Source organism: Eulemur rufifrons, chromosome 29, assembly GCF_041146395.1.
Source record: "Eulemur rufifrons isolate Redbay chromosome 29, OSU_ERuf_1, whole genome shotgun sequence".
NCBI lineage: Eukaryota > Metazoa > Chordata > Mammalia > Primates > Lemuridae > Eulemur > Eulemur rufifrons.
This window is the reverse complement of record NC_091011.1, coordinates 95903501-95921482: the sequence shown is the minus strand read 5'-3', so window position 1 is coordinate 95921482 and position 17982 is coordinate 95903501. Positions and strand designations below refer to the sequence as shown.

The 17982-nt window shown below is 53.4% G+C and overlaps 1 protein-coding gene across 11 annotated transcripts in view; it reads left to right on the top strand.

The window, feature by feature from the left end:
• PRKAG2 (protein kinase AMP-activated non-catalytic subunit gamma 2) overlaps window positions 1-17982 on the top strand; it is a 251486-nt gene that overhangs the window by 97698 nt on the left and 135806 nt on the right. For 3 of the 11 annotated variants that reach the window (XM_069461985.1, XM_069461983.1, XM_069461984.1), the window contains exon 1: window positions 11718-11811. The exons of the other annotated variants lie outside the window; for them this stretch is intronic. In XM_069461985.1, the coding sequence (XP_069318086.1) occupies window positions 11718-11811 (94 nt within the window). Of the gene's footprint in view, window positions 1-11717; window positions 11812-17982 lie in introns of those variants that run through there. 11 annotated transcript variants of the gene reach the window in all.

Here is a 17982-nt window from a genome sequence, read left to right as displayed (position 1 = left end):
GAAGAGATTTTCCTTCTCTCCCTATGTATGTGTGTGTGTATGTCTGGACCCATGCATTTGTATTCTTCTCTGTGGGTTGTAGTTTGTCACGATCATATTTTGATGCTCAAATTATCCTAGACGCAGCCAGCAGGAACCTCTTCAGGCTGGTCCCTACGCCCTGTGACTGTCCCCATCGTGCTGTGGGCACTTCCTGACTCTCTGGGTCTCTCATGTGTCCTTGTCCCAGCTCTGAAGAGCTCTGCTGCTGTTCGTGGCAGGTGGTGTCCAGGGGTGCCCATTGCTCCCAGGGCTCCATTGCTTCCAGGGTTCTGTTGCTTCCAGGCCCTCTCAGCAGACTTTTCAAGACAACTTGAATGCTTATATATAGGAGAGGAGTTTAACAAAATAAAGAAGATGCGTCCACACCATGGAGTACTATGTAGCTGTAAAAAATACGATCTCTTTGAATCAGTATGGCAAAAGACATGAATAGACAGTTCTCAAGAGATACGAAAATGTCCCTTAGACAGCAGCATGAGCACACTTGGTCATCACTGGAAATCCAGATTGTAGAAGAATTTATCATATTTTCCTCTAGTATCTATAAGTTTAATTCAACCTTTTTATTGTGGTAAAATACACGTAATATCAATTTACCATCTTAATCATGTTAAAGCAATGGTCCCCAACTTTCATGGCACCAGCGACCAGTTTCATGGGAGACAGTTTTTCCACGGATGGGTGGGGACGAGGCAGAGCTCAGGCGGTGATACGCATGCCAGGGAGCGGCTGGAGCGGCTGTAAATGCGGATGAAGCTTCGCTCGCGGCTCACCTCCTGCTGTGCGCCTGGTTCCTAAGTTTCATGGAAGACACTTTTTCCATGGAAGGGGTTGGAGGGCAGGGGCGGAGCCTAAAGGCCCAGAAGCTGGGTTCCAAAACTGGTGAATTGTTAGCAGATTCTCTTCACTGTCTCTCATGGAGGGGAGCTCGGGAAAAGGCTGCTCTGCTATAGACACTAATCACCGTTTACTAGATTTTTTTGTTTGTTTTGTTTTCTGCCCTTTATGTTTTAATTTTCGGTGAAGCAGTTTAATCACATGGTTTTAAAAAACCCAACAATACAAAATAATTTATATTGTAAGGCAGTAAGTCCCTGCCCTCCTCCACCAAAACCGCAAAGGGACCTTTGAAAATTGTACACATAGTTGACGATTTTGTGGTTTATTGATGTCAAATCTTGTGTCTTGACATCCTATTATGATGGATGATGAACTGTCCCACCCCACATCTCCCCAATTCCCCCCTCTGCTCTTTTTTTTTAAAAAATTAGTCAGTCCTTTTTTATTACCCCCTAAAAAGCCTTTCTGACTTTTTCTAACAAGCCCCAGGCAATTTTAATAAAACAGATATGCTGCTTATTGTCTATGTACTGTAAGTATATCTGTACCTTATATATAAAAAGTAAGTTTATTTGCCCCGCAACCCTGAGCCGATTTTTACCCCTTCAGCAGTACCACCCTCATGAAGAAGGATGCTTTAGACAGAAAAGAACCTGAGTGATGTCAGTGAGTGTAGTAACATCTAATTCATTTGAGATACAGCCAATCTGAAGTAGTGAACAGTCTGAATTATAGAATTATTTTTTATGTCTTGCCAATCTTAGGAAATGAACCAGCCACATAAGTTAACTTTCTAGATATCTGGAACTTAAGTGATCCAGTACCAAAGCATGCATCTTCTTAAGTGTCAGATGCATTGCACATTTTGCAGTTTTCTTATTCAAAAGATACTAAATGTAAGTTCCTCTTCACAGATGGTTTAGGGTCCTTATTAGGTTGGTTACCCCGCATGGCATCGACGTATCCAGCAAGGGCCAAGTTACGGAGACTGTGCTCTGTGCCGTGCAGGACTCCTGGCCCCTCCGCCTGAGGTGTTCTCAGACTCTCTGACTCGCTGCGTGTTTCACGGCAGTTGTGTTCCTGCCTTGAATGGCACCCACCCTCTCCCCATCTCACTTTGCTGCTAAGAAACCAGTTTCTTTGTGTGTGTGGTTAAAAGAGTAAATTGTCAATAGGCAAGTCCCTTGGCTCCTCATTCAGGTCCAAGCGCTGCCTGGCGCCCTCTCCTGCAGCTCTGGCCACAGCCTCTGGGCTCGCGGCTCAGTGCCCAGGCAGCCGGCCATGGGCAGACGCTGGAGCAGGCGCCTTTCGGTACCTGGGGCTTCCCAAACTTTTCTGCACAGGAACCCCTGAGACACACCAAATCTGAGCCAGCGGAGCTCTCCAGGGGCTGCTTTAAGGGACAGATGACAGCGTTGTCCTCTGTTTGTAAAATGCGCTGCAGCTTGTAGGATACTTTTGCTATTTTATCTCATGGGATCCCCTTAAAACCTCTAGGAAATGGGCTCAGCCTGTATTGTGGTCTCTTTCATAGGAGAAATGTGGAAGAATAAACTAAATGACTCAAAATTGCATGGCAGTAAGTGAACCTAGATTGCTTTAAGGTACTATTTATTTTATAATATATTTCACAATTTTTTCTTTGAGACCGGGTCTCGCTCGGTCTCCCAGGCTGGAGTGCAGTGGCATCATCATAGCTCACTACAACCTCCAACTCCTGGGCTCATGTGATCCTCCTGCCTCAGCCTCCCAAGTAGCTGGGACTACAGAAACGTGCCACCATGCCCGGCTAATGTTTTTATTTTTAGGAACAGGGTCTCACTATGTTGCCCAGGCTGGTCTCAAGCTCCTGGTCTCAAGTGATCCTCCCACATCGGCCTCCCTCGCCCGGCCAATATATTTCACTATTAATAAGAAACAGATTACAGGCAAACTTCTGCTCAGACCTGATATTCGAAGCTAGAGGTTTCCTAATGAATGAAGCGCAGAAGCGGTTGAGGTTCTCTGTAAGGAGGCCCAGGGGCCGGGAAATGGAAATCCTGCCTGGTGGGCTGGCGGGTGAGACCAGCAGGCCAGACTCCGGCTGTCTGCTGAGGCTGTGAATTAACCGGGTTTTTCTCCTTGGCAAGGCTTGGATGCATTCCTATCTCTGTTTGGCATGTCTAAGATGTAATTTAAAGAGAGAATTCAACAGAAAATCCAAATGGCTGACCTTTAGAGCTTCAGAATCTGGTTTTTGGAAGCCATTGCTCTGTGGTCCTCTTTGAGCCCAGGGTCCAGCCCTGGCCACCGAGCAGCTGGAGGAAGTGGCAGGTTCTCGTTAGTCCCCGCTCTTGTCGGGCAGCCTTCGGAGCCTGGGCCGGGCGTGCTGTCAGGGAGATCTTGAGCGGTGGACACCTAGAGACCCCAGGGACACCAGGGACCACGAGAAGGGATTAGATGAGGCCCCCACCGAGAGCTTTCCATGGGGCGTGTGACGCTCCTTCAAGATTTTAAGGATATCTAGGGATTTCATACTTTTGGGTGCTGCGTTTGGCATGCTAAAAATAATTCTTGCCATTGGTTTTCACCTTTTCAGGCCTTTTCTGTGTTTTGAAAATCAAGATGCCCGTATTGTCACTGCCAAGTCTGGGTGGGTTTAGACATCACCGGTGTGAGTTGAGCTGTACGAGCTGAAGTGGTTTGTCTTTGCCAAAAACATCACCCTCTTGTCACTCAGAGAGTCTCCAAAGTCCAGTTCCTGCGGGCACCACGAGGCCGTGCGTGACCTGGGCGTCGGGCTGAGCGGTGGCACAGGGGCCCGCGTCAGGGGAGGGCGCCTGCCCAGCTGCCGGCTCCCGAACTCCTGCGGAAGCCTGGGGAGGCCCCAGCGAGGCACGCGGCAGTCCCTCTCAGAGTCAAGTGCAGCGGTGACCTTTAGAACTTTCCATGAAATATGACACACTGTTTTGCAACCGGCAGGAGAGCTCCAGCAAATATGTGCTAACGCGTGTTGCTGCTCCCGGGCCGGAGGGGACCTGTGCCCTCTTACGTAACGAGATTTGCTTTGGACCAAGGCCGGGCAGGGATCTGGGTGCTTTTCAGGTACTGTCTGTCTCACGGTGCCCAGAGTGTCAGAACGAATTTTCGATTGCTGCGTCTTCATCTGCTTTTCCAACACTCCAGCAACGGAGAAGAGGCAACCCGGGGTCCCAATGCCCTGGATAAGGGAGCAGCAGAGCCAGCCTCACCCCAGCCCTCCCACGGGCTCCCCACGGCATCCTGGGCCAGTCATTTACCACCTCTGAACCCCTGTTTGTTTCGATTTCTTAAATTGAGTAGTAATGGGGGCCCCCCTGTCTCAGCGTGGTTGAGAAGCACTAGGGAGGGGCTTCAGGAAGCGTCAGCTCTGCACACGTGGGGGCTCCTCCTGCCACAGCCTCCCCAGCCTGCACCCGGGTGAGAAGTGCCTGTCTCCCGGTGGGCGCAGGTGCGTGGAGAGAGGGTGGCCCCCACCCAGTCTCAGCCACTGTCCTCTCATCCTGGTCCCTAGGGATGCCCTCAGTGAGACCATTTGTAGCTGCACATAACACCCAAAGTGGCTTCAATGATAAGGAAGGCGTGGGGTCTTTTCTAAAATTTGGTTTTAATTTAGTAGGAAGTCTGGAGATAGGGCAGGCATCAGGGGATTGAGCCTGTGCATATTTCGTGGACCGCCTGGCAGGAGAGGATGGGGCCTGCTGGCCTGTGGGGGACCTCAGCTCTCAGGCTCCCCTGCTGCTGCACACCTGTGCGTGCACAGGCTGGCATCAACCACGGTGTCTGCACCAGAGACCACAAGGTGACAGGCCTGGGTGGGGCTCCAGCCTGCAGCCCGGAATAGAGCCAGGTTGAGGGACAATAGGCGCCTTCATGTCTTAGCACTTCCCCCGTGCTGTGGGAACAGGCCCTTCCCCGTCACCAGCACAGAACCTCTAGCAATTAAATGGTTTACCAGCATATTTTGGGTAACCAGGGTCTTGGGGAGGCCTTACACCTCGGGACTGTGGAGCACAGTGTAGGGTACAAGGCCTGAATGCCCTCCATCCTTGCACGCAGGACGTGGGGTGCCGGAGGTCATTCTGCTGCCCATCTGCGATCCCCTTGACCTCCTTCCTCGCCTCTCCTGCCCCCAGCCTCACCACTGGCAGACAGTCTGGTTTTTGCTGTTTTACAGCATCCAGATGTGGGGAGGCTGGCACACCTGGTAAAAATCTGAGCATTGGAGCAAACTAGTCCCACTCTGCATGGGCGTCCTACAGCCCTGCCCGCAGCGGGTGCACCTTGGGGTGAGTGTGGACTTTGGCTGGCCAAGCTGGAGCCCTGCAGAGGGCAGGGAAGCCGTTAGCAGCCGCCTCCCCTGGCTCCGTGGCAGCGGGCTCATGCATCCCCCAGGACAGGACATGCTGCCCTGCGGGATGGTAGAGCAGAGAGCAGCAACCCGGCTACCTAAACCACCTGGAGGAACTCATCCAACAGGTGCTCATTCTGTTTCTTCCATAGGGTGAGATCCCTGCCCTCGGGAGCTTTCAGTCTCACTGGGGAGAGAATTAATACAAAAAAACAAAGAACAATGAAGCAAGCTAACAGTATGAAATTCTTCAAGATAGTTCTCTTCAATGCCATTTTATTTTTCTAGTTGTCAAATGTAGGTTTGTAGTTGAAAATCTAGAAGAACAACAACAACAAAAAAAACACCACATATAAAGAACACAATTTGAATTAGCTATTTATAATTCCACCCCTCTCCAAATCGTGTCAACCTGGTGTCAGAATGGGGACCTGGGAGCCCTGTCCTCACGGCATGGGGAGAAGTGCTAAGAGATAAGGCATCATTGGTCGCCCCGGTCACTTGGTCCCATTCCAGGTCTGGGGTAAACACCAGCCAGGAGCAGGAGCTTTAAAGTAGGATCCAGAGAGGCCCTGGCCCTTTTAAAATACGTTACAAAATATGGTTCTTTCTTGGGAGCCATTAGTTCCTTCTTTTTTCATCCCTTCCCTGTTAAAAAAAAAAAAAAAAAACAAAAACCCAAGTGTGGAAAGCATGCCATCAGAACCTACTCCTGCGAGCTGAGTCACAACTGTGTGACAGGGTTTCGCTTCTGCTCACTTTGGGCCCTTGGCTGGTGGCACCTGCAGAAGGGAATGTTTAGGGCGCCTGTCCTCCCGTGAATGGTCCTTTCTCCCCAGCCCCCCAGTCAGACGTGCAGAAGAAAGGGTCCTCAGCCATAGAACCCGCAATGTGAGCGTGTCACCTCAGCCAGTGCGTCAGCCTTTCTAACAGTGGGGTAAAAACCTTTGTCCCCAGTTTAAGGAATTTCAGGCATGTGTGAATCCGTAGGAAGACCCCAGTGGTGAGAGAGCTGATTGTTAAATTTCCAGGGGTTTTGCAAGCTGGTCCATGCCACATTGGTACCCTGAAAAGGACCAAGAGTGGAGCATTTACACCACAGAAATTGGCAACACTATGAATCAGTCCTCCCTCTGCCCCTCAGAAGGCTGGCTGTGCAGGATGTCCAGCATGCTGCTGCTCCCACACCTCTGACACCATGTCACCAGCAGCCCTTCTCTGCTCCTGGGCGCAGTTGGCCCTGGGAAGAACATTTTCAGTGCATTACCAGCATGTGTGGGGTAGCTGGGGTTCTGCCTGAGTCCGCCATGCAGGTCGCCGTGTTTGTCGTCATCTAGCTTTTCTTAAAGCCACACTGAGCCTGCTCCTAGCTTCTCCCACCCAAAGCCCCAGAGCCTCCTGGGATCCGTCCTGTTGGACAGAGAACTGCACTGGGCCCACAGCAACTTTTGGCTGGATCAGGCCAGCTTTTCCTCCGTCGCACAACGGTGGCCTCAGTGATCCCGCTAATCCTTTTCTTCACTCTGCCTAATTTGCCACGTCCCTACTTCCCCCTAAAAGGCACTAAATGTCGCTATTGAGCAAATTCATGGAGTGTGGAGCCCAGAACTCACTGGGCAGCAGCAGTGAGTTCTGACCCTGCAGGGCAGAGGAAACAAGGGTGTTGTCCCCACTTCTGTGCTCCGCAGCCCAGCAGTGTCCCCCGGTGAGCAAGCCGAACTTCTGTGTGTTCCCAACGCACCACACCCACCGGTCGGGTCAGCTGGCCGAGGACCCCCCTCACCCAGCCTGTCTCGCAAGGTGGGCTTTGGTGCAAATCGATACTTTTAAACATGGTTCTTCTCTCTTTTGCCTCTAAATTTCCCAACCTGAAGATCAACATTTTAAAGAACGTAGAGAGAAACTTCCCCTTCCAAATCCCCTGGGCCACAGCAGTCCTCTGCGGCCCCGTGGAACCCACCGGGCGCTGGACGCTGCCTTACTGCTGCTGAATTTCTCTGCGCATGTGTGAGAAAGGTCAGTGCGGTGGACAGACGGGAACTTTGGAATCAGATAAAGGAGGGTTCAAGTCCGTGTTCTCCCAACTTGTCCGCTGTGTGATCCTGGTCAAGCTGCTTCTCTGACGCTCAGTTATTCACCTTTAGATGAAATGGTTTTACTTATACACCCCCACCCCGCCGGAGTGTGGGAAGGATGAAATAAAATAATAACTGTAAGGTGACCGGCACCCCACCTGGCACATGGAAGGCACTCAGAAAATGGGAGTGATTGTTTCACTAATTAAAATATAGTTCTTAGAGGACAAGAATGTCTTTGAATTGTTTGTAGCACCTAATCCCTTCTATCAACAACTATCCTGTGCATTTGCTGGAGGTTAATAACTACTTGTTGAATGAATGGCCACATAAACTTCAGTATTAATACAAAGCCATCGGGCCTAAGTGGCTGTTTATTATCTGCACAAATTTAAAATCATTCACTTCTAGTCACTAAACTTTGAAATGTTCTTTCAACCTATTGTATTATATAGTACAAAAATATTGCATTGGCTTAGACAAAAACTCTCATTTTCATTTTAATCGAATATGCCTCTTCCTTACTGGGACACTTTCTCAGTGGTCATTTCCTAAAGACGTTTTTTTTTTTTTTTTTTCATGATTTTATTTTTAAATGGGAGGCTATTTTTTGTTGGAAGCTAAATTTTTTAAAAAAGGAAATCCAAATGTTAAACTCCAAAATCTACCTACTTGTCTTTTCCAGAGTTTGATCATAGTAAGTCTGGGCTACTGTATTTAACAACTGAGCTAATGCACTGGCATGTGGGGGGCCCAGCTGGCAGTGGAGTTGGTGGCTGTTTCTAAAGACTGGGGTCCCCGATAGGTGTTGTGCTGGCCTGGCCTGGGGTCCTTCCTCTTCTCCACACCCCCCAACCCTCAAGGCTCAGCTTGGGCTCCTCTTCTCCAGGCACCACCGTGCAGACCTCAACCACCTCCCTCCTCCGTGCCCGACGCCCACACCCACTGACCACATACAGCTTTCCCATGCAGTCAGTATAGTTTAACAGGTATTTTTTGTTGGCCAGGCACAATGTCTCATACCTGTAATCCCAGCACTTTGGGAGGCTGAGGCAGGAGGATCACTTGAGCCCGGGAGTTGGAGGCTGCAGTGAGATATGACGATGCCACTGCACTGCAGCCCAGGCAACAGAGTGAGATCTTATCTCAAAAAAAAAAAAAAAATCAGATTACCTTTGTCTCTCCAACTTGTTGACAAATTCTTGAGAGCAAGACCTATTTTGTTTGTTCGTTCATGCTTCCTTGCTACAAATATTTGATCACTGATTCTATCAGTGAGTCCCAGCAGGAAGAAGGAACAGGGGATCTGAACGCTGGACTTAGGATCCTGGAGGAGAGATGAATGAAGAAACTGCTTTCAAAGGTGTGGGCAGGCTGCCAGGAACCCCCGAGTGGCGCAGTCACTCGCTAGTATCGCGGGGCTGCTATCATGGCAGGTGCCCGGCAGATGAAGGGGCGGGTGCCGGACTCGAGACTGAAAACTGGGGGAGGGTGTCCCCGAGAGGAGCAGAGTCCTTCTGATGGGGGATGACATAGCCCACCCAGGGTGACCCTGCAGGGAGTGGGGGATACAACCCGAAACCCAGCCTGAGCTCTCCCCTCCCTCGGTGCCTGCCGTGCGTCCTGTGGGCTGCACCTCGCGGCAGCCGGGGAGCAGGCGTGTGCCGATGCGGCGCGTGCAGCCGCACACGGGGAGCACACGGGGAGCACACGGGGAGCAGGAGAGCGTGCGGGGGAGGGGCTGTCCAGCGCCTCCCACTGCAGCCCTTGCTGGATGCGTGGGGGCTCCACACAGTGTGGACCTGGGTCCCTGCCCTCTTGGGCTCTAGTCTTCCCTGTGGTAAGGGCCACCTCGACATACAGACGAGAAGTACTAAAGTCTCTCAAGGAGGGAAAAGCTGCTTTTTCTGGAAGTGATGGGGGAGGACTCACGTGGGCCAGGGCGTGGTCTCTGAGTGGGGCCTGAGCGTCTCACAGGGTTTAAACAGGCAAAGATAGAGACCAGGGGCACGGGAGGCAGGGCGAACGGTGTGCGAGAAAGCGGGTAGGTTAGAGAATTCTAAGGACGGAAACCAGGCCAGTTTGGCTGGAGCCAGGGGTTCACGCTGGGGGACAACCCGACAGGTTTCTAAGGGCTGGATCAGGCCTTAAAGGATTTCCTGACCCTGCAGCACCCAGCATAGCGCCAGGCAAACAGTTGTCACTCAAATAGTCGTGATTTTGGTAGAAATGGTGCAAGAGAAGTTGGGACTGTGGTTTCTTGATCCGCTAAGCAATGGTATGACTATGGGGCCACTCTGGACAGAGTCCGGCCGAGTCCTCCAGGCGGGCATGGCAGACAGGCATGTCGTGGCAGAAGGGGTCAGAGCCAGGGTCCACGTGCTGCTCTTGGGGTCGGTGGGGTCTGGAAGGTTAGAACCCGCCAGAGCCACGCCCGGCCGAGCAGGCTTGCAGAGAGCTGGTGGGTGCACCCCTGGCTTCCCGGGTGGCGGCCAGAGGCAGGCCCCGTGGGGATGGCGGGTCTGGGGCAGGAGCTGAGATTGCAGGATCCCTCTCACTGGGTGGAATCGTACACTTCCCTCGTGGCCTCCACCTGCTTGACGGGATTCCACAAGAAGACACCTCCCCGCGCTTCTCTCTTCCCCACCTGTTGCCGCAGCTGGGGGCCATCAGGCATCTACAGTGAATGGCCGGTGACTGTAATGACATTATAGCTTGGCAAGTGAAAGGGGCAAGAGAAAAGATGGGGACAGCAGAAGACTCAAGGGGATGGCCAGACTGACCCCCCCGAGCAGAGGTCCAGGTGCAAAGGGCAGGTTGCTGTGTGTCTCCACGGGGGCCCCACCCCCTCGTGCCCAGACACGGTGTAGTTAATGACAGTTACGCTTAAGAAACAGCTGGCGTTGCAGTTTTGAGTGTTATCCCACCCTAATGGGCGGCCAGGGGAATCCAGGCTGCTAATCTGTGGTGTGGGAGTGATTTAACCACCTGGCGTGGTCTCGTTCTCACGTGGACAGTCATTTGGGGAGAGTCCGCCCAGATTCCCTCGCTATTAGAAGCTCAGGCTGTCGGAACTAGATTAAATCTTCAAGTGACCTGCTCTCGTCTTGGTTCACAGAGGGGGAAACTGAGGCCCAGGGATGGGAGGTGACTTTCTCAAGGTCACGAAGCTGGTTAGCAGCAAAGCAGGAAACTTCCCTTCGTCTAGTGAAGATATCAGCAAAAGCAGCTGAGAATTTCTGATCCTGTCCTGTGCTTCTAAAGTTTGTTTTTTTAGTTGCAAAACACACACAAACTAAACATTTTATTCTGTTTTATTGGATCAGAAGTTTGGCTTAGGCATCGAGGAGATTAGAATGCCGGTCCCAGTTCTGCCATTGGCTGCAGGACCTTGGGCAAGTCACGTCCCCATCCCCAGCCTCAATTTCCCTGCCTGTAAGGGAAGGGGGTTGGCCTAGATCCTCTCAGACATCTCTTCCAGCTCTGTCACTCCACAGTTCTCAGCAAGTCCAGAGCTCAGATTACGCATTGGCTGAAGACCTTCCGTTAAACTCCGAGGGAACCGTGTCCCCTCCTTAAAGACGGCCTGGCTGCTCTCGTCGAGCAGGGCATGAGCCGAAGCAGCCCCAGCAATTTCCAGCCCAGGCACTTGTGGCTTCCTCACCAGGCAGCAGCCGGAGCCTTCTGACCCCGTGGGGCCCTGGAACCCATGAATCAAAATAGTTGTGTGATGTCATGTCACAATGGGAATGTGCTCCGGCCAATTGGTGCCAAGAATTGTCTGTACAGGGTGGTTTCCTTTTACAGTCTTTTTAAAGAGACATCATGCAGAGCTGCACATGACTCTCGGGCTCGGGCTTCCTTTGCCTATTTGGTCTTCCCTCCTCTTTTAATTTTAAGGAGGAAAAAAAAACCCTGAAGAGTATCAGTGAGCAGCTGACCTTAACTACATCAACAAATCCCCTGTGAGGTTCTGTTGGCGCTTCCGGCAGCTTCTTGCCTACTTAAGGACAGCCGGGCTGACACTCCCGCTGCTGTGGCCGGAGGTGCAGCCTCGTCAGGACTGCTCAGCTCTCTGGAGTCTCGCGGATGCGAGACTGCGGTGGGATTGCCCTGCCTGCACCCGCAGCTGCTGGCCCGGAGAGCGACCCCCATCCTGCCAGCTGCTGGCCGGAGAGTGAGCCCATCCTGCAGTGGTCCGAAGGCCCCTGGTGAGGACCCTCGGACTCACGGACTGCCACGGTGAGCTTTTGGGGAGCCGCAGCCACCGGGCACCCCATGCCTGCATGCTGATGCTGCATCTCTCCTGGCTCCCAGCCACCTGGGGCTGACACCAGTTCTGCGGGTCCTGATATGTTCACCTATCAAGCCTCCTGTGGCCACAGCTACCCATGAAGCGCTTTGGAAGTCTCAGGGGCAACAAGAAACACAAGGACCAAAACCGAAGCACGGAGAGGCGCCAGTCGGAGCCCCATGGCCTTTTTGGTAGGACATTGCCCTCCCCCGATCGCCTGATGGTCTGTGTCAGGGGAGGGAAGCCCCGCGGCGCGAGCGCACACACCCTCCGCAGCAGTAGCTGCCTCCAGCCGCTCCCTTCTCCCTCCGGTGTGCCCGGGAGGCAGTAGGTAGGGGAATCGGTGGAGAAGTGTCTCCTTGGTGATGGTGGTGCTGCTGTCCTGAGCTGCCCAGCGTCAGCTTTCTGAAGCTGTTTTCTTTCTCTTGCCCCACTTGACCCAAGGGGGTTAGTGATCAATTGGATTGTCATTCGTTTAGGCATAAATAGTAGCTCGGAGGAAAAGAATGGATGGAAATTGTTTTCAGCTGTTAAAAATGAAGTGTGTGCGTAGAGGAAGCTATTGTCAGAGGTCAGGAAGAAGGAATTCTGCTCCCCTGGTCCTGTGGCTGAATAATCCGACTGATCAAAGGTTAATGTGGGCAGGGAAACCCCTGCTTAATTTGTGTCCCCTGGGGAGAAGCTTGCTTTGTGGTCTCGCTGGCTCCTGGGACATTGTACAGCTCCTCCACGTGCAGGGCTGGGGTCAGTGCAGCTGGAATAGGTGGGGAAGCACCTGTGACCCAGTCTTCCCAGGGAGCTGCAGGCTTGAAGTGGGTTTTGCCCGTCTGGCTGGAGCTACACAAGTGGATTCCTTCTTAGCTGCACACCTGCTTAGAACCTGTCCACTCAAAATTAGATGGTAGATGCAATTGATTAAGAATCAGAGTTAGCCCCGTTACTGGTGTTGCTGTCCGCATGGGTGGCAGATTCCCAAACAGCCCACTGCAAGGTGGAACAGCAGGGTCCACACTCCGATGCTGTCATTTATCAACCCCGTCACCAGGGTTGCGAAGACACAGCCCAGTGGGTGAGTCAAGGTGGGGAAACCGAGGGGTGCATGAGACTGTGTCCCCTGAGTGGCATGTGATGTGTTAAGTGGCAAAACATTGTCATGATGTGTAATAGGGAGCTAACTTTGGCAAAACAACCAGGCAGTAGGTGAAAACTGGAATAGTGAGAAAAGAAAAAGGTAAGTTTAAAATCTGTATCTCTTGCTACATGCAGTTCAACCAGCGCTTCTGCACAGCCCCTGGTGGGCTCAGTGTCATGTGCGTACTCGAGGGAGTACAGAGAGGAAGACAGTAGTTTTTGAATTTAGGGAGTTTTCTGAGAAAACCCCAGAAAAAGAACTAGAGCGCAGTATCTGATCGAGCGAGCGCAAAGGTGAATTTACACGGGAATAGTGTGCCCGGCCCCGACCGACCGAGCAGGGGAGGGATGGACGTCCTAGACTTGAGCTTCATCGACGTGGTCTAAAAAGGAGACTCTTGTTTTATATAATGAAGTAACAAACACTCGTCTGCTATAGAATTAAATCTGAACCTATTATTTAACTAAAAATCTGGTTTTGCTGATGGAGATGGGCAGGCTCATTATTAGAAGCCTATTGAGTGCCAGACAGTGGTTTCCCCCCTTGTGTTTAAGAGTTGGCTGTCATCCTGTCTCCTGCGCCCCGAGATCAAAAACAATATTTACATCTCAACCAACTTTATAAGAGCTCACATGCAAATGCCAGCTCCGACCACAGGTTGAGGAAAATCAGGGCCCCCCAGGGCTTCCCCTGGGATTTGAAAGCAAGCAGCCCTGCAGCCCCTGCAGCCCCTGCAGCCCCTGCAGCCCCTGCAGCCCCTGCAGCCGAGGCCACTCTTAGGCGGCTGCAGCCCAGGCGTCTGGTGCGGTGGGTCCGGTGGGTCCGACTGGGGTTAGAGTCTGGGCGGGGGGAGCCAAGGGCGGGCGAGGATGCGCTGAGTGAGGAAGATGGTCGGGAGTGTCAGCCCCGTCTCCCCCCAGCTCCCCGCCTGTCTAAACCTTACCCATTTCTCCAGACCCAGCTTAACGACTGCTCTGTGTAAAACCATCCAATGACCTGTTCTGTGGCCTCCTGGCTGCTGGAGGACAGGGACCATGTCTGCGAGGCCACGCTCTGTCCACAGCTCCAGCTCACGGCCTGGCAGCACCTCAGGTGCTCCAGAAAAGCATCATGGGTGACGTGACAGCTGGAAAAGACTCCAGGAAGGATCGTTCCAGGGCGTCGTGGTTTCCGTTCGCTCTCGGCAGCGCCCTCTCCTTTGTGCAGTTATTCCTGGAGCTAAAGGACGTTAGATGAGGCCCCTTCTCCCAAGAAAGCTTGTGTGGGGGTCCTGAAAGTGCCTGTCTTTTACTCATTCTCCGTTTCCCCCCAAATGAAACCCACTTTGGCGGTCAGCAGGGATCCCGCTGTCTCCTCCGTTTCTTCCGTGGCTTTGTCGGTCTTTCTCAGGACCCGCGGCCTCCCCTGGTCCAGTTGGAGGAGGAGCTGCTCCCACGGGGACGAGATGTACCCGTTTCATCTGGTATCTCCCTGTGATTCCTCAGGTCAGAGACACATCGTCTTTGTTACACACTCCCACATGCGTGCACATGTCCGTGCACCCCCCACCCATGCATGTACACACACACACACACACACACACACGGGGCTATCCCCACAGCCTCTTGACTGTCCAGAGCAACCAAGGCAGAAGAGCGAGGCCCCGAGACCAGAGTCACTACGTCCGTTTGCACTGGCCTCTGTGCGGCGCTGTCATCTAAAGTCCGCGTCTTACTGGAAACTTGAACACTTCGGCCTCAAGATAGGACCCGGTGGGCGCGCTGGCTCACCCTGGCACCCCGCCCTGCAGACACCTGCCGGCTCCCGCGGCGGCGTGCCAGGGAGGCCGCGTCCCACACGCCAGGGAGGCCGCGTCCCACACGCCAGGGAAGCCTCTGTCTCCGTTTCCGCGCTCCGGGGCTAGACAAGTGACGAGCTTGACTGAGCCTTCATTTCGGCCGTTTCGTAAAGAGGGATCTAGATGGTGTTGACAAAGAGTATGTGGCAATAATAAAAAAAAAAAAGTAAAAAGATTAGGAAAGCATTATGCTAATCAGATGAAAGAGAGTCTCCCTCTGCGATCGTAGGGGAGTAATTATTAAATAAATCGAAACTGGAGTCCTAAGCGGTCCTTCCCGGGGCCAGCTGGGGACAGGCATGGGAGGGCGTGTCAGGAAGCAGCATCTCGTCCTCGAGTTGCCGGGGTCTGAGTGAGACTGGGGTCCGCACCCCGGACCACTCTGCTCTCACCACCTGCCCCCCGAGCCTGCTCCCTGCGAGTGTGTGACGACTTGACCAGAACGTCAGCCTCTCTCGTTGCCTCCCCAGGTACGTTCCGGTCACGCCGGCACTGCTGGCCACAGCGCTCTCGTCCCGTCAGTGCGAGCGGAGCCCTTGGCTGCGTGTGGCTCTGGGGGGAGCGTCAGGCGCGCTCAGCCCCAATAGAGGGCAAGGCTGAAAAGTGACGAGTGACATCTGTGGTCTCCCCCCTTCCTCACGGTCCTCACACCACCTCTGGCTGCCCATCTGCTGGCCCGGCTGCTGGTGTCCCGATTCGCTTTCCTTAAAATATCCCAATACACATTTAACTTTTTATGATGGAAATTTTCAATCATATACAGAAGTGGGGAGGATAGTGTGATAGCACCCATCTGACAGGTGGCACCGTGACCAGTGTTCTGCCAGTCCCACCGGCATCTGCGGCTGGTTGCTGCTCCCACCCCAGGGAGACGGCAGAGAGCACCCTCGGGGGCACGTGGCCCAGGGAGGGTGGACAGAAAAATGAGCGGTTCCTAAATTGCAGTAAAATATGCATAACACAGAATCCCCACCATTGTAAGTGTCCAGTTCATTGGCGTTAAGTGCATTCCCCTTGTGCCTCCCTCGCCACCGTCCCTCTCCAGAACTCTTCCCTCCACGGCTGAAACCCTGTCCCCATTAGACACTGGCTCTCCGCTCCCCCCACCCAGCCCATGAATGTGACGACTCTAGAGACCTCACAGGAGTGGAATCATGCAGGGTTTGTGCTTTGTGTTTGGCTGTTTAGACAGACAGGTGTGTTCTCGTGGTGAGGTGGGGGTGGAGCTCCATGGACGCAGGACGAGGGGTTGGCAGGAGGTGGGGTGGTGAGTTGCATCCAGCTAAGGCTTGGGCAGCAGGGAGGGTCACGCAGACCCCTGTGCTCAGGTCCTTCCGACGACAGAGAGGCCCAGGCCCCGAGGAGGGAGGGCCCGGTGTGTTCTAGGGACACTGGGGGCTGCTTTCCTCTGTAGAGCCCGACTTCTGAGCAGAGAAGCTGGACGCTGGACAAACATTTTCCGCTGGACGGCGGATGTCCGAAAGCATTGAAAGACAATAGGGCGAGACTGCGGAGCCTGGTGGAAGGAATAAAGAAACAGGGAAGAGGAAGATTCGTGCAATGTGATGAATTTTAAAAACGTTGGCTCTGGATGATAGCAGAGAAGCCTCCCATGGCTTGGGGGCCCGGGGCTGGGGCAGAAGCCAGGCTGGGTGTGGGCCAGCCCTGCTGCTCTGAGACCGGGCCTGGCCTAGGGCGGGTCCAGGGGTCCAGGGAGCCCTGGCGTCCAAGGGTCGTCATCTGGACCTCCAACTTCCAGGTGGGATCAAGAGCTTGGTACATGCAGAGAGCAAGATGAATTCTGTCCTCCAGTAATACTTCGCCTTCTAGTGATTGAGAAGAAAAAAGTATGCAAAGCCCAAATGCGGTCAAGAACAAATAGACATGAATGTCCCTGAGGGCCACCGTGGCTTCTGGGACCACTGTGGATTCTTAGCCCAGGCCTTGGCGCTGGGCACCGATGGCCTCATGACAGTGCTGGTGGTCCAGGGCGAAGCCCCTGTAAGGTCAGACACTGCTCTTGGCCTGGAAGAATCCAGGGAGGAAGGTCCCCAGGCTGAGCAGTGGCCTGCAGAGGACAGAGGCGTGGCTGGTGCAGGGGCCGGGCGTCCAGCCCCGGGTACCTGGGCCCAGAGTGCTGCTGCGGGAGGAAGAGGGCGAGGGTTCAGGCAGACTCGGCAGGAAGGGTTGGAGAGCTGGATCACTAACGTGCTTGGCTGGGCCCCACGTTTGCCTGGAAGAGTTAACACTGGTCGGCTAAGACCAGCGATCTCACGTGTGAACAAATGAGCGAGAAAACTACGCAGGCTCAGCTCAGCGTATTTTCAGCCTTCCTATAGCTTTCCTATCTGTAATCCACATAATTTCTAGTTCCTCCCTTCCAGGAACTTTCGGTTTTGCTGGGGAGACAAGCCCGAAACAAGCAGAAAACGGCAGTCTGAGCTGCTGAACTCTGAGCTTCGGACGCTAGGGGCCTGGTCTGTCTTTCTGTGTTCGGTGCCCATGAACTTGAGGCCTTGGGCGAGCACTGCAGTGCGGGTGGGCTCCGCCAAGGGTTTCTGAGAAGTTCTCCTGCAGTCAGCGTGAAATGCATGTTTTCCTGGAAGCATTTATGGTGGCAAATGATTTATTGAGAGTGTGTGTGTATATGTATACGTGGAAACCTTTTAGTGTCTGCCAGTACAGAGCAAAGGAAAAGAAAGATGCCTGGTATAGACAATGGGACGATGTGTTTTTAAATGTCGGTTTTGTTGTTATTCAGATGTGGTGAGGAGCCGGCTGCTGCTGGAAAGGGTTTGTTACTCACAGCTCCGGAGGGGCAGGGGCGCCCTGCCATGGGGTGCGGCACAGCGCAGGCCAGGAGGCAGAGGGAGTGAGGCCAAAGTGTGGGCAGGAGCCTTTGTTGTGGTTTCTGGAGGAAAGACAGGCCAGGCAGCAGCCTCAGGGTTGGGACTGTGGATAACGTCAGCAGGCTCTGGGCTGTCCCGGTGGGGTGCCTGGCCCTGGGGTGATTGGGGCCAGGGAAAGTTGCCTCCTGGAAGTGTAGGAGCCAGATAGTGAAGGCGAAGGTGGGGCCCAGCGTGGGCTGCGCTGGTTGGTTTGCGTATGAAAGGTGGGCTCCCCCTTTTCCAGCTCTAAGAATTGGCTGACCCTGGGGGGCAGGGACAGGGGCAGTCCCTCCTAGGTCGGCAAGTCCCCCCCAGATACCACAGCATCAAGAATACAGAAGATAAGAAAATGTAATTAAGACAAGATGTTCTTGTTCTCATAGTTCTCACTTGTTCTCTTTACCTTCCATTTCTAAGTGTTTCCAGCTCGCCTGGGTGGGGAGTCTGCTCTCCTTCCTCCAGAGAGCCCAGGCTCCGGCAGGTGGTCCGGGAGAAGGGGCTGGTG